The sequence below is a fragment of the Saccopteryx bilineata genome, chromosome 2, assembly GCF_036850765.1.
Source record: "Saccopteryx bilineata isolate mSacBil1 chromosome 2, mSacBil1_pri_phased_curated, whole genome shotgun sequence".
NCBI lineage: Eukaryota > Metazoa > Chordata > Mammalia > Chiroptera > Emballonuridae > Saccopteryx > Saccopteryx bilineata.
Genome location: NC_089491.1, coordinates 42381345 through 42406583, shown reverse-complemented (window position 1 = coordinate 42406583; position 25239 = coordinate 42381345). Strand labels below are relative to the sequence as shown.

Genomic DNA, 25239 nt, shown 5'->3' with positions numbered 1-25239 from the left:
AGCCAGTGACCCCTTGCTCTAGCCAGCGACCTTGAGCTCCAGTCACTGACCTTTGGGCTCAAGCCAGTGACCATGGAGGTCATAACTATGATTCCATGCTTAAGCCGACAACCCTAAACTTAAGCTGGTGAGCCCGTGCTCAAGCCAGATAAGGCTGCACTCAAGCCGGTGACCTTAGGGTCTTGTTCCTGGGACCTTAAGGGCCCAGGTCTGTGCTCTATCCACTGCATCACCACTGGTCAGGCCAGAGTCCCTTATTAGTAGGTCTACTGTGGGACTGAAGAAGTACCTTTTTTTCATGTTCTCAGATGGAATTGATGCTGCTGATCCTGGGATCACGCTTTGGGAACCACTGTAGATCATCATTTTGATGTTGCAGGCAGTTTTAGGAAGGATATAATGAAACCATATCACAAGCTGATGCAGGAAAGCTATAGAATAGGACTTGAGAGAGCATAGCTAGAGGGACCTAGCCCTCCTTATTTTCTCAATGCTGTAGGCTCAGCCCAGGGAACAGCAGCTTACCTGGACCATCTGTTAAAGTTGTATCCTTCTGGTCCTTATCTTCTTATCTGTTTTGTCTTTCTTCCCTATCACGTATAGTCTTCTATCATATTATGTAATTTATCTTTATTGCTTATTGTCTGTTTCCTTACACTAGAATATAAGCTCCATGAGGCAAGCAAATATGTTGTGCTCATTCATGTCCCAAGTGCTTAGATATAGAAGGGACTAAGTATTGAATGAAATAGTTACACTCAAACTTTCTTTTACGCTTGTCTTCTTTCTCTACCATTTCTTAAGGCCTGTCTCAGTTAATGAAATACTTACTAACCAGTCCACATGCATCACAACTGGATGAAATGGCTTTTATGTTTCATCCACAACTGCTTTTAAGGCTAATAAACAATGAACATGAAACTTTCAGGATTTCTGAATTACTTTTCATTATTTACTTGCTAAAATTTTGGGCATCGTAGAGTGTAATGTGCCAAATTATCGGACTTTAAAGATATAAAGAAAATGTAAAAATCTACAGGTTATATTTGATAATGACTATTCCAAGCATGACTTTCTATATGTTAGAGAAAATTGTAAGGAAGGCAAACTGACTTGGGGTGGTGAACACTCAGTGCAGTATACAGATGATGTATTAGAGAGTTGTTCACCTGAAACATATACAGTTTTATTAATGTCGCTCCAGTAAATTCAATTAGAAATAAATAAATAAACTGTCATCTCCCCAAAACAAGAACTGGGTCACCTAATTATTTTAAAATGTAACAAAATGCAAAAAAAACCCGAAACCCCAAGAATTCATTAGAGCGGTAAAAATAATAAAATGGCTGGTGTAATCCTTAAATTAAATGGCGAAAAACAAATGTGTTTTTTTTGTTTTGTTTTGTTTTTGTATTTTTCTGAAGCTGGAAACGGGGAGAGACAGTCAGACAGACTCCCGCATGCACCCAACTGGGATCCACCCGGCACGCCCACCAGGGGCAACGCTCTGCCCACCAGGGGGCGATGCTCTGCCCCTCCGGGGCGTCGCTCTACCGAGACCAGAGCCACTCTAGCGCCTGGGGCAGAGGCCAAGGAGCTATCCCCAGCACCCAGGCCATCTTTGCTCCAATGGAGCCTTGGCTGCGGGAGAGGAAGAGAGAGACAGAGAGGAAGGAGGGAGGGGTGGAGAAGCAAATGGGCGCTTCTCCTATGTGCCCTGGCCAGGAATCGAACCCGGGTCCCCCGCACGCCAGGCCGACGCTCTACCGTTGAGCCAACTGGCCAGGGCAGAAAAACAAATGTTTAATAAATGTATTGGCCATCAAATAGAAATGTAAATAGGGCCCACGTGGCTAGAGGTGGTAATGTCAGCAAAGTTTCATGGAAACTGATGGACTTTCATGATGGAGCTCCCTCTGGTCAAGCAGGGATGAAGAAGGAATAAGCTTAAATTTGATCTTGAGAGAAAAGTATTTAACTAATCTAAAAGCTCTAGCTCTCAGCCGTTTTGGCTGAGAGAGCCATGAACACCACATATTTTAAAATGTAATTCCATACAATGACCCATGTACATTATGCATTATCCAATAAAAATTTGGTGTTGTCCCAGAGGACAGCTGTGATTGGCTCTAGCCACCCGCAACCATGAACATGAGCTATAGGAAATGAATGGATTGTAATACATGAGAATGTTTTTTATTTATTTATTTATTTATTTAGGTATTTTTCTGAAGTTGGAAACGGGAAGGCAGTCAGACTCCCACAAGCGCCCGACCGGGATCCACGCGGCACGCCCACCAGGAGGCGATGCTCTGCCCATCTAGGGCGTTGCTCTGTTGCAACCAGAGCCATTCTAGCGCCTGAGGCAGAGGCCATAGAGCCATCCTCAGCACCCCGGCCAACTTTGCTCCAATGGAGCCTCGGCTGCGGGAGGAGAAGAGAGAGACAGAGAGGAAGGAGAGGGGGAGGGGTGGAGAAGTAGATGGGTGCTTCTCCTGTGTGCCCTGGCTGGAATCGAACCCAAGACTCCTTCACGCCAGGCTGACGCTCTACCACGGAGCCAACTGGCCAGGGCCTGTTTTATATTTTTAACGTTATTTCTTTTTTATTAACGATTTATCTGCAAGCCAGATGCAGCCATCAAAAGAGCCACATCTAGCTCGCGAGCCATAGGTTCCCGACCCCTGCTCTAGCTCCAAGAATATCTGATCCTTGTAGTTCTGATAACTAGTATCCCCAAGGGCTGATAAGAATCAGGTGGCATGCATGGCAACCACATAACCATTTAGAACCAAGAATGTATCACTATTTAATGAGAATATTCAGCTTGCCTTGGTGATACTTTAGAATATTTGAGAAGCAAACCCCAAAGAATGGGTGTTTCCTGTTGCCCTAATTTATGGTCAAATGCATTCCCTTAGGAACACAAAACATAAGTTATACTGTACGGTAAAGATCTTCCTCCAAATCCTCTAGACATTTTGACAAATATTTATCTACAGATGAGGATCATATTTGGATTTAAAATCTCTATAATATGAAGATGCTGTCATGGAGATATCAAATGAATTTCAAAATGACTGTCAAAATAATCAGACTCCAGATCCTCAAGACAAGGATGTTAAATTAAGAGTGTGTTAAGAGAGAACGAACGAGTGGGTTGATTTGAAAGTGCTGGATTAAACTAACAACAGTTACTTTCCTGCAGGACTCCCAAGAGCTATGCTAATACACCCAGTGCCTCCAAGAAGAGGACATGGGATAGTTTCCAAAATGCTCTTGGTCACAGAAACTTCATTTCTTGGAATCCTCGTAGGACTAATGTTCTACAGAAAGTACTTTGGCACAGTGTCTGGATTACAAAGTCCCATACATTTGTTCAGTATACATTCATAAAGCAAAAACAGCAGCCTCTTTAGAAGACATAACTACTAGGTAACATGAACACTAAGCGTTCTCAAGGACTCTCAATTGAACATGTAAAATTGATAAGGGTCTCCAGACTGCTACCCATAGGATTAAGCTAAAACAGTTTCAGAAATAGTCAAGTCCCACTAATTTATATATACAAAAGAGAGTTTTCAAAATCTCAAAACTGCATCATAGAGATATTGTGCGGAAGCACAGTTCAGTAGAATAGAAGGGCACCACAGAGATTTGAAACATAACCTTCATTCTTGGGAATAAAGCAAGTTGACATCACCCCTTCCCCTCTTCTCATAGGAGGTCTCCAACACTGAGAAGGCTGGCAGAGCAGGGACCTCTGGGGGGTGACTGTGTGCTCCCTTTTCCTCAGCCAGTTCCAGTCCCTGTACTTTTGTACATGCTTTTCCTCTTCTACTCTGCCTAGCCAAATCTTTGCCCTGTTTGGTTATTTAATTATTTCATGCACGCATTTCTATCTTTCCAAAAAATGATTTTAAGGCCCCAATGACAAGACCCATATACTGATTCTGTCATAGTGCCTAGCTTAGAGCCAAGCCTTTATGAAATATTCGCTATAATTGTTTTATCTAAATGAAGTCATTGCGAGAGATTTTGCTTATCACTTAAATTTGAACAAAATTTCACTTAGATATCCTGAGAAATTAAACTCTAATCAACACAGGTTCTGATTCTGTAAGATGCTTTTTTCATAAAACTTAAAGCAGCAGCAGAAAGAAGGAAAACTGGAGACCTAACAAAGACCTTAGGTCAGTGGTTCTCAAACTTTTTGAAGTCAGGGCACATTTAAAATCCTACAAATAATTGTAGGTGCACTATATACAAATTTCTGAGAAATATGTTAATTAAGTCAAATATTAAAGAAAAAAAAAAGTCCAAGCATGCTTTTATGGTAATTAAATGAAATAAATATGACAAAATTAAATTTATTCTGACATTAAAAAACATTTTTATGGCCTGACCAGGCGGTGGCGCAGTGGATAGAGCGTCAGACTGGGATGCAGAGGACCCAGGTTTGAGACCCCGAGGTTGCCAGCTTGAGCACGGGCTCATCTGATTTGAGCAAAAAAAGCCCACCAGTTTGAACCCAAGGTCGCTGGCTCCAGCAAGCGGTTACTCAGTCTGCTGAAGGCCCCCAGTTAAGGCACATATGAGAAAGCAATCAATGAACAACTAAGGTGTCGCAACGCACAATGAAAAACTAATGATTGATGCTTCTCATCTCTCTCCGTTCCTGTCTGTCCCTATCTATCCCTCTCTCTGACTCACTCTCTATCTCTGTAAAAAATAAATAAATAAATAAATAATTTTAAAAATATAAAAAAAACCATTTTTATCTTACAGTTTTTGAGTTATGCTTTTTAGAATTTGTAAAAAGGAGGGGTTAAAAAGTAAAAACGACAAAAATTATTTTTTTATATCTATAGTTACGTTCTTAGTAAGATTTAGTAAATTCGGCAAGTGTGAATATGTTAAGTTTTTTCATTCTTGTGTTTATGAGAAACATGAGCCTGATGTATCCTAGCGATTTCTTCCATGTTTGGGCATGTATTTGAAAGGCAAACTCTCATTTCCTCATCAATACATTGAAGAATTCCTCTCTTTTTACTCTTAATTGTGTTGAGGGTAGAAAATCCTAATTCATATAAATAGGATGTTGGAAGTTGTAGTAAAATGTTCAAAGCTTTTTTAGATATTGCCACGTATTCTTCTTTTATAGAAATCCAAAAGGCTTCAAGAGACAATTCCTTATGTTTAATCATCAATCCACAATCAGTGGATATAGCTGCCAGTTCTTCTGTTAATGTTAAACCAAAATCACTTGAAGCTTCCATGAATGGGTTTCTAATCCAATCATATTGTTCAGTGTTAAGTAATGTAAAATGCTATAAATTAAATTCTGCCCATCAGCCTTCAAGCCCTATTTTATATACACTTAACTTTTGCTCACTTCCAGAATCAGATTCTCCAATATGGCGCTTCTTTTTGAGAAATCTATCCATTTTATTTGGGTGTATTTATCTAAAAATAATATAATGATGTGTTAATAATAAATATAATAATGATGTGTTAACAAAAAGAGCAGTTATTTCCGTAATGAAATGGTATAATAGAGTATTTATTTTTATATCTGGGCACATGCTGTGAACCAGCACAGCTAGTGATTCTAGGTCCCGAGTGGGAACGGTGCAGAATTAAGAAAATAATGGGGTTGGGAGGGTCCTGTAATTGCTGCTGGCAAGAACAAAGCATGCCCAAAAACTGCATCTTGCTTTATAGAGCAAGGTGAGGCCATTATTAAATCAGTGGTCTCTGATCACGTTTCCAAGGCAACCCGAGAATTTTACCAAGTGCAGAAAGCCCCCACCATACATACCATCTTAATTTTACACCAAACAAAGGATAGAAGAAACTTGCCTCCAGTTTTTCTGGGGAACATGGGGGGGTAGTGTAAACAATCCAGCACCACAGCTTAACAGCCTTTGCAACCTAATCAGGCGAGGTGAGGGATTGGGCAGACTGTCAGCTTCCAACCAATTCCCCATCTGTCCCCCCAAAATCTAAACTCCAAAAACCCTGTTGGGTTTTGTTTTTTTTTTTGTCTCCAACAGGCATATATTTCTCTGAAATACCATAGGGCGCACCAGTGTACCCTGGTGCACACTTTGAGAACCACTGCTTTAGGTGAAGTGTTGATGTTACTAGAAGCTAAGTTCTAAAGCTGTGCCACACATGGCTATCAGGTGGTCCAAATTGAAATGTAGCATAATATATGCATTGGAGTTCAAAAACTTAGTATGGAAAAAATGCAAAATATCTCAAAAATTTTCAGTACTGACAATTAAAATATTTGGATATATTGAGTTAAATAAAATATGTTATTAAAATAAATTTTATCTGGCTCTGGTGGGATAGCTTGGTTGTTTAGAGCATCATCCCTAAGCATAGGTTGCTGGTTTGATCCCAGTCAGGGAATATACGGGAACAGATCGATGTTTCTGTCTCTCTCTCTCTCAGACCCCCTTCCTCTCTCACTAAAATCAATAAAAATAAAATTAAAAAAAAAGGTTTTTTTTTTATTTTTTTGTGTGGCTCACATTATATTTTGTTGGTCAGTGCTGCTGTAGTGTTAGGGCACCCAACACTAGAAAGTGGTACAAATATTAAATGTGGCTACTAACTTATAACCTAGTTTCAAGTTTATAGTGCTAAAAAAAGACAATGAAGTGGGAAGGAAAAAATAGGCGAACTGGAATCCATTATACATCAGTTTGATGTCTTTTTACCAAAAATTTCTAATGCATAACCTGTTGAAAACAAAAGATAATTTTGTGCTTTTTTTTTTCTTCACAGTGCATGTAATTTCAGTGACAAGTACACGGAAGATTTTTGTGTTAAAGGAAGGTTATTTAATTGAAGTAGACGTGTCAGCAAGTTGGAAAGACTTAAATACCTAGAATACTGTAGTTGCTAAAAGTATTATAATTGTATACCATTGTGAAAATCTTAAGCTTACTAGTTTAGAAACAATTTGTGGGGTCAATTTTTTTATTTTCAGATTTGGTCTTTTTGAAGCCATGTCTGCCATTGAAATGATGGATCCCAAGATGGATGCTGGCATGATTGGAAACCAAGTTAATCGAAAAGTTCTCAATTTTGAACAAGCTATCAAGGTAGTCAACGTTGTGCTTTTTGTGTTTTCTTTTATTGTTTTTTATTCATATTATAAAACATTTTGATTAATAATGGAAATGAAACAATATGTGTATTAATTTAAGAGTATAATTTTTTCAAAGTATCTCAGCTATATAAACAAGAATTAGTTATAATCTTTAGTTATCTATTTTTATTGGAATCTGAAAATTAATTAATTATGATCTCTTAAGTTGTGAATTAGTGTGTATGCATTTTTAAAATTGATTTTTGAAAGCATTTAAGTATCTATTCAGAGTAGAGTAATTGATACAGGGATCAAATTTTATCTATTAATATGTTAAGTAAAATGCTTGTGGTAGTGAATTTGAAATTGACTCACTGAGACTTGATTGAGAAATTATTCAGAATTACCACAGTTTAATTTTGTATATTTTATGAAGAAAATTTTATTAAGTAAATGGAAATTTACAAGTAGTATAGTTAACCAACTTGAGGGAAATAAGTGTTTTTAAAAATATTTATTTTATTTTTTACAAGTTTTGCTTTATTAAAAATTCATATTTTTTAATACTTGAAACTAATTTGAACTATGATTTTAAAATATTTTTTGGTTTGACTTTAATGGCCTTTATTCTGTTTCAAATGAAGGGGGTACCTTTTTTTTTTTTAACTGAAGACCTCTTAGATACATTATTTTTAGGAATACAGAGTTAATCTGGCATCCTATTATATCAGGTGATGAGAGTTTTCTTACAATTGCTATTTTTAAATATTTAATTTTTAAAAGCCAAAAGGGCGTGAATTTGATATAGCACTTGCAAAATGCTACTGTACATAAATTTTAAAAACTTCTGTTTATATGTCGTATTTCCCTTTGTTTTTAGGATGGCACCATTAAAATTAAAGACCTCACCTTGCCTGAATTGATAGGAATAATGGATACATGTTTTTGCTGTTTGGTAAGACTTAAGATAACACTATTGGTTAATTTAAAATTATGACTTACCTGAATATTTAAATTTAAAAGTATACATACTACTGTCAATATGAAATATGTGTAATGCTTGGCCTAGTAAGCTGTACATAAGATTAGCAGGTCAAGTTGTGCTATAGGAAACAGTCTTTTATCCTCTGTTCTGTTGATTTTTAGGTTCTCATTTTCTGGATGAGGGGATATTTTCTTTCTAGTGACCATCATAACATAGTCATTATCTAAGTATCCTTTTTGTTCTCAGGGTACCTGGGAAACATCTGTAATTGGAAGTTTCCATAAGTAAGCATGGAATCGAAACAAAGACCTTTGGATTGGCTTTGGAGATATTTTTTCCTAATCTAGAGTGAATTGTAGTAAACTGGCCATGTTTTTGAAGATGAAGAAAATTTTTTGGTGCTTCCCCTCTCCCCCCCATTTCTTTTCCAAGTGAAAGGAGAGGAGATGGAGAGACAGACTCCCTGACTTGGATCCACTTTGTGACCCCCACCTGGGGCTGATGCTCGGCCCATCTGGGCATAAGCCATGCTCACAACCAAACTATTTTTACCACCTGAGGTGGAGGCTCCACAGAGCCATTCTCAGTGCCCCGGGCCAATGTACCTAAAGCAATCAAGCCCTGGCTGTTGTGGGGGGGGGGGGGGGGAGAGAAAATGAGGGAGAGAGGGGGTTGAGGGGTGGAGAAGCAGATAATCGCTTCTCTTGTGTGACCTAACTGGGAATTAAACCCGGGACATCCACATGCTGGGTAGGTGCTCTATGACTGAGCCAATTGGCCAGGGCCTTTTTGATGCTTTCTGTATTCCAATTAAGTTGTCTTCCCTAAACAGTGTTGGTTAATTGTGGCAAAATTCTCATTTGTACGGCCTGTTTTCTTTTTCTTTTCTGTCTACTTTCTAACTACAATATCTCTTTTTAAACTTCTAAATCATGGTCCTTAAAAATATGTAAATTTTAATCATTTGGTCATTTAATAAGTATCAATTGGCAGTGTGTGTGAAGTACTTCTATTAGGCGTTTTTCATGTATATTTTTCGCTTAGGTCTTATATCAGCTTTATTCACTATATGGTTTCATTTTACTTGCTTTCGATTCTAGGAAGGAGTGTAACCAGAGTCCTAATCCTGATTTTTCTCCAAAGCTGTCTCTCTCCTGTGAAGATATCTTTCTTATCCTTTAGCATTTTACAGCCCCAGTGGTTAAGAGGGGCTTAAATGGGAGGGGTTTTTCCAAGTTGAGCAACCATTATATGAGACTCTTGGGACTGTTTCTAAGAGTTTGGCCTCTAATAGGTTTTTAGTCTGGAAAGTCTTCTGCACACTAATAATATAAAATACATACTTTAATTAGAGTAATTTTCATGTGCATTTCTCATTTTGTAATGTAGCATTATGGGTCTTACTGTATTGCAGAATTTTGGATTCAGTATAAAATATGACTATATAAACTTGGACAAAATTATTTATACTTCCTCTTTATCTGTAAAAGGAGGAAAATACCACCTTCCTCAAAGTGTTGAAAAAAGTGAGATAAGATATCAGTATATAAAAATACCTAGCATAGCATTTGAGACATAATAGTTACTCAATTTTGACTATAATAGGTACTCCCAGCTTTGAGTACCTAGTACCTGGCCCACTATAACTACTCAATAAAATAGTGTTGAATGATTATTTTTGTGTTTTAGAAAGATTCCTCTGGTTTTGGGTATAGAATTAGAGATGGGAGGCAATAAAGCCATTGTATAGTTTCTTGTAATCTAGGTGAGATAGGGTGCTGTTGACTGGGTTGGGTATTAAGGATGAAAAAGAGTTTAATGAGTGTTTAGGGACCTAGTTACATAGATCTAAAATTTTAAATTCCCTAGTTTATGGGTTTTTATTGACTGTATGGAATTAATTGCTTTTGGATGCTATATTTGGAGGCACTCTAGTCTCCAAATATATTGCAAACTAAATTATATATAAGAATGCTTCCCTTATTTATCTTTAAGCTATATTTGTGGTATGTGACTCTTGAAAGACTTTAGTCAGTAGAAGTGAATTCTAACTTTTTTGGCCTTTCTTTAATCACCTTTTAAATCTTGTGGTTAATATTGTATCTATTTGGGTCTGTGGTACTCTGGTCTTTGACCATTGGATCACTTGACTCTTCAGACTCTGTCACCTTAAATGTATACATTCTTTTATTTCTTTTATAGATAACATGGTTAGAAGGCCACTCCTTGGCACAGACAGTATTTACATGCCTTTACATTCATAATCCAGACTTTATAGAAGATCCTGCCATGAAAGCTTTCGCTCTGGGAATCTTGAAAATCTGTGACATTGCAAGGGAAAAAGTAAATAAAGCTGCTGTTTTTGAAGAGGTAAGATTTTGTAATATAAGAATTCCTGAAGTTCATTGACCACCTTATTCACTGTGATGGATTCAAATAATTATATAATACATATTTTTGTTACATATATAGTTAAAAACAATTTTTTAAACTGATGCTATTGCTGTTTACAAATGTACTAGAAAGCCTGGTGGTCATACGAAATGACCGCTGTTCTAGATATTATAAATTGTAATTAAAATGATTTGTGCAAAGTTGTCTGTTAATTCAAACTGAATTACCCAGGGCAGGCGGCGAGGACGCCCCTTTGCTTAGTGCCCCACGGGGTTTCCCCCTTCTACTTGCTTAATTGCTTAAAGTGGAGTGCAATGAAGGAAACCACTGGAGGTACATTTCTTAAGAGCCACCACTAGCTCAATAAATAAAGGTGATTTAAATATGTTTTAATCTTTTTTTGCGTTTCAGTCAGCATTACTCTGTCGTTTTTTTGCATTTCTCTCCTGCCTTTGTTCAAGGGACTCATTTTGTCGAGACAGGCTTTTTTGTCTTGCATCTGAGGCAAGCCTTGCTTCTCTATGCTCATCAGTCTCATTTTGCCGAGAAAGACGCATTTGCTCTGCGACTGAAGCAAGCCTTGTCTTTCTCTGCTCAGTGGTTTCTTTTTGTCGAGAAAGCCGTTTTTGTGCAGCTTTAGCTCTTTTTCTCTCTTCTTCAGTGCTGTATTTTCTAGAAGGCATTCTTAAAAGAAATTACGTTAAGACATAGTTTTTATGTAAAACAGATGATTGCCAATGCAAACAAATGTTCGCCTTCCCCCTGACCTGCTCAATTTGCATTCAGCCGTGGCAACTTCACCCCATTGGCTAGTACAGTTACGCAAGCAACCAATAAGCTATCAGCGACAAACAGACACTTAAGCCACATATAATAAAGATTCACTATAGTAATCCAGTTCTAAGAATGAACTTTCCATCTTAGTGTATGTTTTTTCTGTTGGTCCCATTCATTGAGTGTCCGTTATGTGCACAGTACTTTGTTCCGGGTGTTGTGGGGCATATAGAAGAGCCTGCCTCTTCCCTCAGTTTCTTATAAATTAAACAGAGAAGTGCTACACTTTCAACCTTGGAGAAGAGGGAACTAAGGGAAACAAAGATATGAGGAATATTTTAGGGCAGTGATTTTCAACCTCTATCAATCTCATGACACACACAAATTAATTACTAAAACTACAGCATGCCAAAAAATATTTTTTTTCCAATATGACAAAAAATTGGTATAATTTTGATTCTTTCACACTGGACGGCTATTGTTATATTGGCTGTTGTCAATTTTTATTTGATACTCTAAGGGAAAAGAGGTCAGCTTTCTTGACTAAATAGTCAGGAATTACATGTTTTGAAAATTCTTGTGGTGCACTGGTTGCAAATTGCTGTGTTAGGGTATAAACATTTTCCTCCAGTAAGTACTAAGCACCTCATCCTGAGGAAGTTCTAGGTTATAGACATAGGTTTTCTTTCTCCTTATAGAAAATAAAGTTTCAGATGCTGATAATTGTAAAGGGAAATGTGATAGTATTTGAGATTATTGATAAATGATTTTTAAAATTCTTTGTTGAAACTGATAAGTTTCTTTTTAACATTGTTATTGATCCAAAATAAATGCCTTAGGCTCCTACAATGGTCCAGTGTTTAATATGTAAAGTGAGAATAATTAAATATATACCTAACTTGATTGTCCACATTTAAGTGCATGGCTTGTGAGTTGTTTATGAAATACTGTCTACTTTTTATACACTCATTGATTATTTAGTTACATATCTGAATTGACATGATGTCATCATGGAAAAATCTGATCCATTGGGTGGAATTTTTAAAAAAGAATAGCTTAAGTTAGTAAGTGAGAAGAGAAAAGACAAATTATTTTGAATAGTATAGTTACATTCTGAAAGTACATCCAAAGAACATCAAAAATCAGTGGTATAGACTCTACAGTGTAGAGCAGGGGTCTCAAACTCAACTCAGCATGTGGGCCGCAGAGGAAGATCACAGCCGTTCGGCGGGCCACACTAGGTCTACAAAAGGCAACTGTTATGCAACACTTTTCTCACTGCAGTTGAAAACAAAAAAAATCAGTACAACAAGCACAATCGTACATGCAGTTTACTCAGTGTCACAAAAGGACCAGAAACTGTAGTTCGCATCACAACTGCTGTTAACTAAGCTAATATCTAGCTAGGATGCTAGAGAAATGAAAAATACAAGTAGGCCCCTAGGCTTACTTAATTTTATCCAAAATATTTTGAACTTCGTGGATTAGTCTGCGGGCCGCACAAAATTGTTCGGCGGGCCACGAGTTTGAGACCCCTGCTGTAGAAGATTTAACAAATCGTACTGGAACAACTGATTATCACCCTTGAAAATTAACTCTCATTTTACATCTGTCTTAATCCCTTTGGGCTGCTATAACAGAATACCATGGACTAGTTGGCTTATAAACAACAGAAATTTACTTCTTACTGCTCTGGAGGCTAAGTCATCCAAGATCAGTGTCTGGTGAGGGTCAGCTTCCTGGTACATCACAGCCATCTTTACACTGTATCCACACTTAGTGGGAGGGGGGAGGGAGCTCTGTGGGGTCTGTCTTATAATGACAGCAGTCCCATTCATGAAATCTCTGCCCTTATGACTTAATCACCTCCCAAAGGCCTGCATCCAAATATTTTAGGACTTAATGAATAACATGCCTGTTATTTCTTTGCTCACATATGCAAAATCAGAACCACAATCTCCGCCCCCTCCCAAAAACCTGCTTTTCCTCTTACATTCAGTATCTTGCAAAATGATATCTAGAGTGCTGTCTTTGATTTTTTTTTTCCCCTTAAACCTTCTACTTCCAGTCTCTTTTATTTTTTTTATTTTTCCTATATTTTTCTTAAGCTGGAAACGGGGAGGCAGTCAGACAGACTCCCTCATGCACCCGACTGGGATCCACCCAGCATGCCCACCAGGGGGCGATGCTCTGCCCTTCTGGGGCGTTGCTCTGTTGCAACCAGAGCCATTCTAGTGCCTGAGGCAGAGGCCACAGAGCCATCCTCAGCGCCTGGGCCAACTTTGTTCCAATAGAGCCTTGACTGTGGGAGGGGAAGAGAGACAGAGAGGAAGGCGAGTGGGAGGGGTGGAGAAGCAGATGGGCGCTTCTCCTGTGTGCCCTGGCCAGGAATTGAACCCGGGACTCCTGCACGCCATGCCAACGCTCTACCACTGAGCCAACCGGCCAGGGCTCTCTTTTATTTTTACCTTGCAGATATCTTGAATCTGGGCACTGTTTTTTCCTTCACTCTCCTTGTTGCTGCTTTAGTTTATACCTTTGTCAGCTCTAGGTTTAAGTAGAACTCTTCTTTCTGGCCCAGTGTTTCCCTTTTGTTCATTCTTCGCTTGACCCTCTTAAAAATAGGTAATCTGGTCATGCTGTTTTGCTCTTTAAAATTTTGCCTGGGGTATGTGTTTAATAACAGTAATAATACTTGTATATAATCAAATAGCCCACAAGTCTTATTGTGAAGAATTGTGTTCTCTGCTCTTTCGTTGTTTTAACTTAAAATTTTTTTATTTATTGATTTTTGGAAAGAGAAAAAAAAGAGAAACATTGATTTGTTGTTCCACTTATTTATGCATTCTTTGGTTGACTCTGTATGTGCCCTGACTGGGGATCAGACCCGCAGCCTCTTCTACTGGGTTGACACTAACCAACTGAACCACCCAGCTAGGGCCCTCTGCTCTTTTTTACCCATTCTATCATAAGTGATTCTTCAGCTTTTTTCTACTATTGTCATATTTCTGGATGATAGGCTTATATTTTAATTTCTGGATTTAATAGTATTTAGTGATAGTATATCAGCACATCTCCCCCCCCCAGCCCAGTTTTTAGTAAGTATTTAGCATTCAAGATTATCCCCTGCCCTCCCCCAAACAGTAATTCAAGTTTTGATTAAATCAGTATTCATTGTTGACATTATTGTGGTTATATAAATCTTAATGACAGATGAGCCAAACTGGTGTATTGTATGCTGGCATTTTCTTACTCATGCAAATTTTTGTTTTTCTCCCCTGGCATTTTACTGTTCACCAATCCTGAATATATTACACTTCCATTATTTCATGCTCCTGCACAGGATGTTCCTTCTGGCTTTTACACTTTTTTCCTTTCTTTTTTTTTTTTTTTAGGTTTTAAAACTGTATTTACATATTTTAAAAATTGTGTATTCCAGCAATTAAAATCATTTTAAAAAATGGCACTCTGAAGTTCTTTTCCTTCCGTGCCAGCCAGGCAGGCCCCTGGGAGAGACAGGTGCATGCTTCGTTGTCAGCAGTTCTCTTTTGTGCAAAAGGGCAGTAGCTATTTAAACTGCTCCAGCCTCTTTGCATCTGACAAAGTTCAACAGCTAAGAGCGGTAGAATTAGAAGGCAGTGCTTGTGGAAGGTACAGTGCACATTGGTGGTGTGGCCTCATTATGATTTGTCTGCTTCTCCTGTTCAGTCATTTCTTTTGAAGGCAGGGGATAGTTCTCTTGTGTTTCTGTCTTTGGTTTTGACTTACCGAATTTCTCAGTCTCAGCCATATTGGGTTTGTCAGCCATGGTTGCAGAGGAAGGGTTCTGGAGGTCGGAAGTCCCACACAGGTCTCACGAGGCCTAAACCAAGGTTCCAGAGGGCTGTGTTCTTTTCTGGAGGCTCTAGGGAAAGGTCTGCTTTCTTGCCTTTGCCACTTCTGAAACTCTCACATTCCTTAGCTTGTGACTGCATCTTTAAAGCCAACAATGCTGCATATCTCTGACCCTTCCCTGTAGTTACATTTCCATCTGATTCTCCTAATACCTTTTTCTTTTACTTACTTTGTTATGGCAAAGTCCTATGTATTTTTAAACTTGGATCCCACTCACCTGACTTGCTCAAGCAGACTTTAGTTTTCTTCTCTGCCCTTTCTTAGCATATTCTTCTGTTATGGTTGGTATATGTACATACTGGTTTGCATGGAATAGTTCTACTTGAAACCTTTAGTCCTGGTGTGATTATTAATAGCATCCTGTTCTACTCTCAATAGTATACCAGTTTGAATAATAATGGTGTGGTCCACCATACCAATCTACTCACCTCCAAAATCTTGATTCAAGCATACTACTTTTGGTTGCGGCCATTTACTTTCTAGCTTATTTACTCTGATTTCCCTACTGCCACTGTCCTTTAGTTCTATGGAGACTGTCATTTTATGGATGCTGTTGCTTTATTTTTCTTTGTTACTCTCCTCGTGTCCTCATTTCCCTGACCCAGTGCTGAAATTACTCTTAACTCCCTTGCCCCTCTTATTTCATCGTATTGTGTCACTTATCTCACGAAACCCTAACCATCTGCCTACTTGCCGCTTGTACCGAAGCAGCAGAAGGCTGCTAGAGAAAATCCGTATCTGTGTGTCTGTTCTCACTTGAATTTTAGGACTATGAATCTGAGATGGGCACTCAACACTTGCAACATTCCTACCCTATAACCCTTCTGTAGTGAACTTGCTTTTCTGGTCTCTAAGATGACTTTTCTACATCTTTTCTTTTATGTCATTAGAAGTATCCCACCTTCTCACTATCAAAAGTGCTAACCTGTGTTGATACCCACATACTCTGCCTTCTATCTTGTTAGAATTGAAAGTATTCCTGTGACAACCTAAGCTCAGCCCCTCCACTTATGTTCTAGATTCTCTTGCCTACTGCAGTTATTAACCCTTTCTTTGTATTGCATTACTAGTGCTTCCTTCACTACTATATTATTCTTATTGGCATATAAACATGCTTTACTATCACTCAGTTTAAAACAAAACACCAGTTCCTTTGATCCCATGGCTCTTTATATTTACAGTCTCATTTCTCTGCTACCCTGTAACTATACAAAAATTCCTTGACTGAGCTGCTTCAGTCTCTTCTCACCCACTTGGATGTTCTCCAACAGGATATTCTTCTCTACTACAACGCAGCCATTGGTGTTAACAAGGTCCTTACTGATAGCTATCATGCTAAGTCCATTGTTCTCACCCTCCCTCTTCAGCCTGTCAGCACCATTTGACCCAGTTGACCACTCTTTGAAATACTTTATTCTTCTCATCTTTTTGATACAGTAGTATCTTAGATTTCTTACTTCCTTACCGGTTAGTCAATTTTAGTGCTTGTTCTTTTTAGACGGCTGGAGTACTCCTGGGCTTTCTCGCTTTCCATACCCTCTCCTTCTGTTGATTTCCTCTAGTTCTATAGTTTATAATACCTCTAGTTCTGTGGTTTTAATATATGCTGAGAAACCCAAATTTATATCTCATTCTGATTCCTCCCCGGACTTCCAGACTCTAGCGAGTAGTTTCCTGAAATCTTCACTTGGTTGACTAAAGAAATTGAAACTAATGTAACCAAAATTGTACTTCATTTCTGCCATTAATCCTGCTCCTCCTCAGGTCTGCCCCGTCTCAGTAAATGGCACCTACCATCATTTACCAGTTGCTCAGGTCAAAAACGATTGTATGATTTATGTCATACCCCATATGCATTTCATCAGCACATCATGTTGGTTTTACCTTTTAGATACTCATTTCAGCCACTTCTCACTTTCAGTTATCTCAGTCCAAATCACCGTCAGCTTCTGCTTGGACTATTAGATTGTGTCCAGTATCTGGTTTCACTTTGATTTTTATCCTTAAAGTCATGAAGTTTTTCAGAGTGATCTTTTAATGGTAGCACCTGTTTACCCAACTCCTCTGCCTTAGCCCTCCAATGACTCACATTAAGTTCTTGTCATGGAGGCTTTTATTTATTACACAGACTGGTGACATTCTCTCAGCCAAATGCTTTTCCCTAGATGCCTCTTGGCAAACTCACAATTCACAGAGAGGACTTACAGGTGATGTTTTGTTTTGTTTCATTTTCACAATGTTGGCCTTATTTTTTTTATATTTGGTAACATTTAAAAATCGGAAGATTTACATTAAATTGAGTTTTTGATCTGAAAAATGAGGAGTGCAACCACACTATCCTTGCATCCTTGCATTAATTCATGACTACAATAGGGTAACTAGTGGCTGACTTCCTTTAAACGAAGTATATTGTCTCTGGTTTGCTACAGTCTCCACCATTCCCCATGTTGTCTTTTTTTTTTTTTTTTTTACAGAGAGGGATAGACAGGGACAGACAGACAGGAATGGAGAGATGAGAAGCATCAATCACTAGTTTTTCATTGCGCATTGCGACACCTTAGTTGTTCATTGATTGCTTTCTCATATGTGCCTTGACCACGGGCCTTCAGCAGACTGAGTAACCCCTTGCTCGAGCCAGAGACCTTGGTCCAAGCTGGTGAGTTTTTTGCTCAAACCAGATGAGCCTGCGCTCAAGCTGGCGACCTCAGGGTCTCGAACCTGGGTCCTCGGCATTCCAGTCCGCCGCTCTATCCACTGCGCCACCACCTGGTCAGGCTTCCCATGGTGTCTTGTAACCAGCCTAATAGACTTGGGAAAGTTACCAACTGCTTGAATTTTTGGCCCTTGCCCTACAGTAAGTGATCATTTATTCAACGAACATATTTTCAACAGTACTCTGTGCCAAGCACTATTATTAAGCCCTGGAATAAAGTAGTGAGTAAAGCAAGGGTCGGGAACCTATGGCTGGCGAGCCAGATGTGGCTCTTTTGATGGCTGTATCTGGCTCGCAGACAAATGCCTGCAAGCATTATTTTTATTTATTTTTTTTTAATTTTTTATTTTTTTGTATTTTTCTGAAGCTGGAAACGGGGAGAGACAGTCAGACAGACTCCCACATGCGCCCAACCGGGATCCACCTGGCACGCCCACCAGGGGCGAAGCTCTGCCCACCAGGGGGTGATGCTCTGCCCCTCTGGGGCGTTGCTCTGCCGCGACCAGAGCCACTCTAGTGCCTGGGGCAGAGGCCAAGGAGCCATCCCCAGCGCCCGAGCCATCTTTGCTCCAATGGAGCCTTGGCTGCGGGAGGGGAAGAGAGAAACAGAGAGGAAGGAGGGAGGGGTGGAGAAGCAAATGGGCGCTTCTCCTCTGTGCCCTGGCCAGGAATCAAACCCGGGTCCCCCACACGCCAGGCCGACTCTCTACCGCTGAGCCAACCGGCCAGGGCCTGCGAGCATTATTGTTAATAAAAAAAATAATAACATTAAAAATATAAAACATTCTCATGTATTACAATCCATTCATTTCCTACCGCTCATGTTCATGGTTGCGGGTGGCTGGAGCCAATCACAGCATCTTCCGGGACAACACCAAATTTTTATTGGATAATGCATAACATACACGGGTCGTTGTATGGCTCTCATGGAATTACATTTTAAAGTATGTGGCGTTCATGGCTCTCTCAGCCTAAAAGATTCCCCACCTCCGGAATAAAGCAAAGGCCTGATCTCTTGGATTATACATTCTTTTGAGTAGTCAATGTGTAAATAAACAAATACATAATGTCAAGTGATGATTAGTTCAATGAAAAGTAAAGCAGGGGAAGGGGATAGAAAGTGGTGTAGGGCAGTGGTCCCCAACCCCAGGGCCGTGGACCGGTACCGGTCCGTGGGCCATTTGGTACCGATCTGCAGAGAAAGAATAAATAACTTACATTATTTCTGTTTTATTTATATTTAAGTCTGAATGATGTTTTATTTTTTTAAAAATGACCAGATTCCCACTGTTACATCCGTCTAAGACTCACTCTTGACACTTGTCTCGTAAGTTCGACAATTATATTTAAAAATACCACAGTTTTTTGGCCCGACCTGTGGTTGCGCAGTGGATAAAAGCTTCGACCTGGAAATGCTGACGTCACTGGTTCAAAACCCTGGGCTTGCCTGGTCAAGGCACATATGGGAGTTGATGCTTCCAGCTCCTCCCCCCTTCTCTCTCTCTCTCTGTCTCTCCCTCTCCTCTCTAAAATGAATAAATAATAAAATAAAATAAATTTTAAAAAAAACACAGTTTTTATGCCAGTTGCATAATTTTACTTTGTGCATTTATCTGTCCCACCCTAAAGGCCGGTCCGTGAAAATATTTTCTGACATTAAACCGGTCCGTGGCCCAAAAAAGGTTGGGGACCACTGTTATAGAGTACTGTTTTAGAGAGAATGCACAAGGGAAACCTCTGTATGAGGACTTGACATTGGAACAGAGGCTGGAGTATTGTGGGGAGGCAGCTTTGTAAATCTTTTGGAGATAATTTTGAGGAGGGCGTCAGTAAGTACAAAGGTCCTGAGAAGAGAATGGGTTTGATGTGTCTGAGGGACACAAGGCCTGAGTGACTGCAGTGCAGTGAACACGGAGAGAGTGATGCGTAGGAAAGGAGATTGGAGAAGGAGGCCAGGGCCACATGATGAATGGCTTTAGAGGCCATGCTGGGCTTTTGGATTTTTCTGTGAGGAAACTAGGTTTTGAGTAGAAAGTGCTGTGAAAATGACTAAAACAATCTCTGACTTCTGGTGGCAAATTATAGCAGGGACAAGTGTAAGGAGGTAGGGACCTGTCTCGAGATAGTTATAGACATGAGAGATGGTAGTGACTTGAACTAGAGACAGCTGTGAAAGGAGTGAGATGTGGTTAGATTTGAAATTGAAGGTAGAACTTACAGGGTTTTCTGATGGAAAACCCTGGGCTGTGGGAAAAATGAGAGGACTTGACATGCAGATTTGCAGCCTGAATAACTGGGTAGGTAGAGGTGCTGTAGCAATATGGTCAGCACTTAAGAGAGTTCATCTTTTTAGACACGTAAAAAGAGAATCCTATTTGATGTTCAAGTAGAGATAGAGTATAAACTTCACCTAGACTAGAGGATAACCTTATAGCTCTGTTACACAACCTGAGATTTTTGAAAGACAAATCCTGTGAGTGAGGTAATACCATTGAGTTCTTGGAGATCAGGGACTTAATGTATGTATGTTTGTTTTTTTTCTATTTGTAAGATAGTAATACTTGACATGAATTGCATGGTCACTGATGTTTTCATTAAGAATTCAGAAATTTTGCTATAGTTCTGGCCACTGCTGTAAATACCTAGTAGTCCATTATACTAGGCTTTTATATACATTTTTATAAAAATTGTAATATGACAGAAGCACTCCTTAAATAGAGCTTCTGATTTCTTAATCAAATCATCCAGATGATACTAAATTCATAGTCTTTAATGTGAATCAGCAAGCCATTTAATTTGTTAATCTCTCAGTAGTGTTTTAAATGATTTGGGGGGGTTAGAATTCATGCGTGAATAATTTTTCTTTAGAATAGGCCTGAAGTAGAAACGTGGTTTTGCTGTAACTTTGAATAATTCTATTTGAGAAGGCTTAACCTTTGTATCCTAACCATAAAATAGGAATTTAATAGTTTTCATAGTAAATCTTATTTAAATCTTGCAATCTTAAAATAAAACAGTAATTTCTATATATTTACTGTTCACCTGTGAATGTGAAAATACTCTGTAAGTGCAAATTATCTTGTGATAGCCTTATTTTACAAATGAACATATTAAATACAAGTATATTTAAATTGCTTAAAGACAAGAAATTGAAATTAAGAATACAGAGAGCATTAGAATATGGCATTTTAAGGGTACAATGATAAGGAAAGCCTGTATGTTTGATAGTATTATTTAGACAAGCAGGCTGACATTCCATTATAGTTTTCTTATTAGCAAATAGTGATTTTGTAAGAAAAATATAAGGAAAGGTTTTATTATTTCTCATTGACCTAATTATTCCTTCTTTGTACAGGAAGATTTTCAGTCAATGACTTACGGGTTTAAAATGGCTAACAGTGTGACAGATCTTCGCGTTACAGGTAATACCTTTTATAAAGCTAACTCACAAGTTTAACATCTGGGTCTGTTTCCTTTTTAAACTCATTGTCTCTTTCTAGGCATGCTAAAAGATGTGGAGGATGACATGCAAAGAAGAGTAAAGGTATGTATGTATATTTTTCTTTTTTCTTTGGTATAAGATTTTTGTTTTCTTCTGAAATGTCAGGCTAACTTTAAGAACAAATAGCTAATATAGGTAGGACCATCAATTTCCTTTGGATATGGTGTGCCTTTTTAGTAATGAGTTTGAAAGCCATTACAGAAGCTTCTGATAAGTATTAAAAATTTAACCCTCTCAATTTTTCAGTTGCGGGCCAGTATTTTAGAATTTTTGTATGCTATTTTAAAAGTGGTATTACATTACAGTTTTAAGTTCCTCTGATATAAGGACTGTCTTCACCTTTGTATCTTTAATAGCTAGGAGAGTATCTGTAACTCAACACAGTGGAGGAGCTTAGTAAATGATAGTATCCCAAATCTGCTAAAAGCCTTGTATGAATGACATCCTTCAGCTAGATGATCCTGATGATTTGGTTCTCATAGAGATTACAAAAGGAAAAAAGTTAATATTTCTACTATTTTTTTTTAACTTGTAAAACAGCATGGTTGTCCAAGCAATTTTACATTGGTGTCTTTCTTGATATTTACAATTATTAATTGAATTAGTAAAATACACATAGTGCCCCACATTTAGATGAGGAAAATACAGCTCAAAGGAGTTTAGTAGTCTGCCTGAGCCTTACTTAAGGGCATGCCACTAGTCCTTGGCAGCTCTAGTGCTAGAAACCAACTTCTACCAGATCTTCCTAGAATTTTGTCAAAGGAGTCAAATATATATTACTCTTGTATTAACAAGATGTCTTGCATTTTAGTGCAGAACAAATCAGTATTTACTATGTGATTTTATTTTTATGATATTATGTTGTAAAGGTAATAATTTTTCTAGCACGGTTAGTTTTGAAAACATCAAGAATTTCAATGAATAATCACTCTTTTTAAAAGAAAAGTACTGTGTTATGTGCTTTTATTTACGTGTTTTACTCTTTTGCTTTTGCTGCCTTTAATACCTTATTTTTGTGTGTGTGATCTTTGTAATTTATGTCAGAATTATCTTTCTATATATAAGAGGAAAATAAATACTAAATACAGCTGCTTTTCCTTCTCAAATATTTTTCTTAAAAATAGTTCCTTACAATAAATTTAGTGCTTTACCTTGTATATTTATAATTTAATGCTTCTATAGGTTTGTGCTTGTTTTAATTCACCTTTTTTTAATATTTTAGAGTACTCGAAGTCGACAAGGAGAGGAAAGAGATCCAGAAGTTGAACTAGAAGTAATTGAACTTATTTTCTGGTAGATAATATCAGAGAAGTCTACCTCTTAATGTTGTAGTTTTATGAACTGCGTTATAATTTATGGAAGCCCTTTTTAAGGTATTTCTTTAAAAATTGGAAATTGCAAGGGATTTTAGTTCCCTTGTATTTATTTTGGTAGAATGATAATACAGCTCTTTCAAATACATGATTTCAAGCTGAATCTTCAGTATTCCTATGAGGTAGGAAGAAAAATGACTTTTTACAGATGATACATCAAAGCTTTGCAGAACTCAAGAACTTGTACAATATCAAAAGTTGCCAAACCTTTTTTGAGAACCTAAATTTTCTGACTCTGCTTAAAGAGCTTTTTTAACAATCCTTTTTTAATGCTGCTTTAATCAGTTTTGAGATGATAGTGTAACTTGTGTCATAGGGCATTATCAATTCTGTTATAGAAGCTTTCTATTTGAGTAGAGCAGGCTTGTTATGTTTCTTGCATCTCCTATTTTCAGGTATTCAAAACCGAGTGAAGTTGTTTGTAACATAGTAAGTTATTAACACTGAGATTTAGGACTTAAAATATATTTTAAAATGAAATTCTTTTCTCAGACTTTGCATCTTTTAACTTCCAGTTCTTTCTTATTTTTTAGCACCAACAGTGTTTAGCAGTATTCAGCAGAGTGAAATTTACTCGAGTGTTACTGACCGTGCTTATAGCCTTTACTAAGAAAGAGGTAAGGGTGTTAATGTAATCTTTCTATTTTAGGGGGATTTTTCATGTGTGTGTGTTTCATGGAATGTTTCATTGAAGTAGTTCTGAGACTTCCATTGCAATGGTCCTGGGTGCACATACCCAGCATGTGTATTGACATCACAGTAGCCCTGATGATTTTCTCAAAAAGTCACATGAATGTTACATTCTGCTCTGTGTAACATGCATGTCTGTTGTTGGTATAAAAATAGGGTAGTCATATTTTGTGAATTGAAAAGATACAGTAAAAATGAGAATTTTAGGATGTCTTTCATTCAGGAAATAACTGTTAGATTTGTGTAGACCCCAAAGTAAGCCCTAGTTGGTGAGTATTTTGTTTTTTGTATATGTGCATCTCAACTACAGATGAATTTGTGAATAGTTAAGTGGTGAGTAAAGGGCCAACTTTTAATATTGTTCTAACTTTTGAAATGCTATTTTTTAAAAATTTCACTTTGATGAATGACAAAGTAGGTATGTTGAAATTTTTCAGTTGACTGGATCTCCTCTTTTTTTAAACAAAAGATTAACAAAGGAAACCAGAATGTCTTCTATTGTTTTTAAATAGCTCCTACAAAATACAGATATAGGTTAAAAAATGATTTCTACCCTAACAGGATCTGGACATATTATATTAAAGGAATAGTTTATGAAAACCAATTTCATTACAGCAAGCATTTAATTTCATTATTGTTTATAGGATTTTCCTATTTAATGTATATCTTTCAGTGAAAGAATATGTAAGAATGTTTTTGGTGATTTATTTGCTAGACCAGTGCTGTTGCAGAAGCTCAAAAATTGATGGTTCAAGCAGCAGATCTTCTTTCTGCCATTCATAATTCATTGCATCATGGCATCCAGGCCCAGAATGATACTACAAAAGGAGGTAATTGTCTCTTTTGCTCCTGCTATTTTTTCATTCTTTATCATCCAGAGTGTCTAGTGTTTGGTTCTAAAATTTTATTTAATTCAGTCTGTTGGGACTTTGGAATGTTTTGCTTCATAGACTTATAAAGTATTTATGCTCCTTTCTTTTAAAATGCTTTATAGAACAAAAACAGTACTATACTTAAACTGTATATATTCTGAGTATATACTCTGTCTGGTGACCATACTGTGGTGTCAGCAGTCACTCTCCCGTTTACTTCCTTCAGAGATCACCTCCTCCATTACTGAGTCTTCTCTGATGCCACCAGGAGGGACTGAGAGTTCCCTCATTGCACTCATACATGCCTGTTACTACAGTTTTTAGTGTATCATATTGTAGTTGTTTATCTATTTGTCTCTCCATGAGCTTTTAATCATTTAGGCCAGGGACTGTATCTCTATATCGCATGGCACACTGTTGATCCTCAAATTTTATTTATGAAATATGCTTTAACATGCCTGACCAGGTGGTGGCACAGTGGATAGAGCATTGGACAGGGACACGGAAGACCTAGATTCAAAACCTTGAGGTTGCCGGCATGAGGATGGGCTCACCTGGCTTGAGTGCAGGCTCACCAGCTTGAGTGCAGAGTCACTGGCTTGAGCGTGGGATCATAGACATGACCCCATGGTTGCTGGTTTGAGTCCAAAGGTCACTGGCTTGAAGCCCAAGGTCGCTGGCTTGAAGCCCATAGTGGCTGGCTTGAAGCCCAAGGACACTGGCTTGAGCCCAAGGTCGCTGGTTTGAGCAAGGGGGTCACTCACTGTGCTGTAGCCTTGCTAAGGAGCCGCAACGAAGAATTGATGCTTCTAATCTCTCTCCCTTCTTGTCTGTCTGTCCCTATCTGTCCCTATCTCTGTTTCTGTCAAAAAAAAAAAAAAAAGAAATATGCTTTAACATGAAAGGAACAGTGTACTTTTTTTTGTTGTAAGAGTTG

At 38.1% G+C, this 25239-nt stretch overlaps 2 protein-coding genes across 7 annotated transcripts in view; one reads left to right on the top strand and one right to left on the bottom strand.

The window, feature by feature from the left end:
- The window catches only part of NAA35 (N-alpha-acetyltransferase 35, NatC auxiliary subunit), a 65267-nt gene that overhangs the window by 8471 nt on the left and 31557 nt on the right, over positions 1 to 25239 (top strand). For 4 of the 6 annotated variants that reach the window (XM_066256962.1, XM_066256961.1, XM_066256959.1 and 1 more), the window contains 8 exons: positions 7004 to 7118; positions 7986 to 8060; positions 10293 to 10460; positions 21221 to 21287; positions 21366 to 21409; positions 22590 to 22640; positions 23274 to 23357; positions 24146 to 24260. In XM_066256962.1, the coding sequence (XP_066113059.1) occupies positions 7004 to 7118; positions 7986 to 8060; positions 10293 to 10460; positions 21221 to 21287; positions 21366 to 21409; positions 22590 to 22640; positions 23274 to 23357; positions 24146 to 24260 (719 nt within the window). Of the gene's footprint in view, positions 1 to 6969; positions 7119 to 7985; positions 8061 to 10292; positions 10461 to 21220; positions 21288 to 21365; positions 21410 to 22589; positions 22641 to 23273; positions 23358 to 24145; positions 24261 to 25239 lie in introns of all 6 variants that reach the window. The other 2 variants (XM_066256960.1, XM_066256963.1) reach the window with 2 other exon arrangements.
- On the bottom strand, positions 14887 to 15066 carry LOC136323683 (thymosin beta-4-like). Its single transcript, XM_066255545.1, has one exon. The coding sequence runs from the start codon at positions 15064 to 15066 to the stop codon at positions 14887 to 14889; it is 180 nt and encodes a 59-aa protein (XP_066111642.1).

Excerpts from the sequence above, each read along its gene's own strand:
- LOC136323683 (XM_066255545.1), bottom strand. The coding sequence starts at position 15,066 with ATGGCTGACAAACCCAATATGGCTGAGACTGAGAAATTCGGTAAGTCA.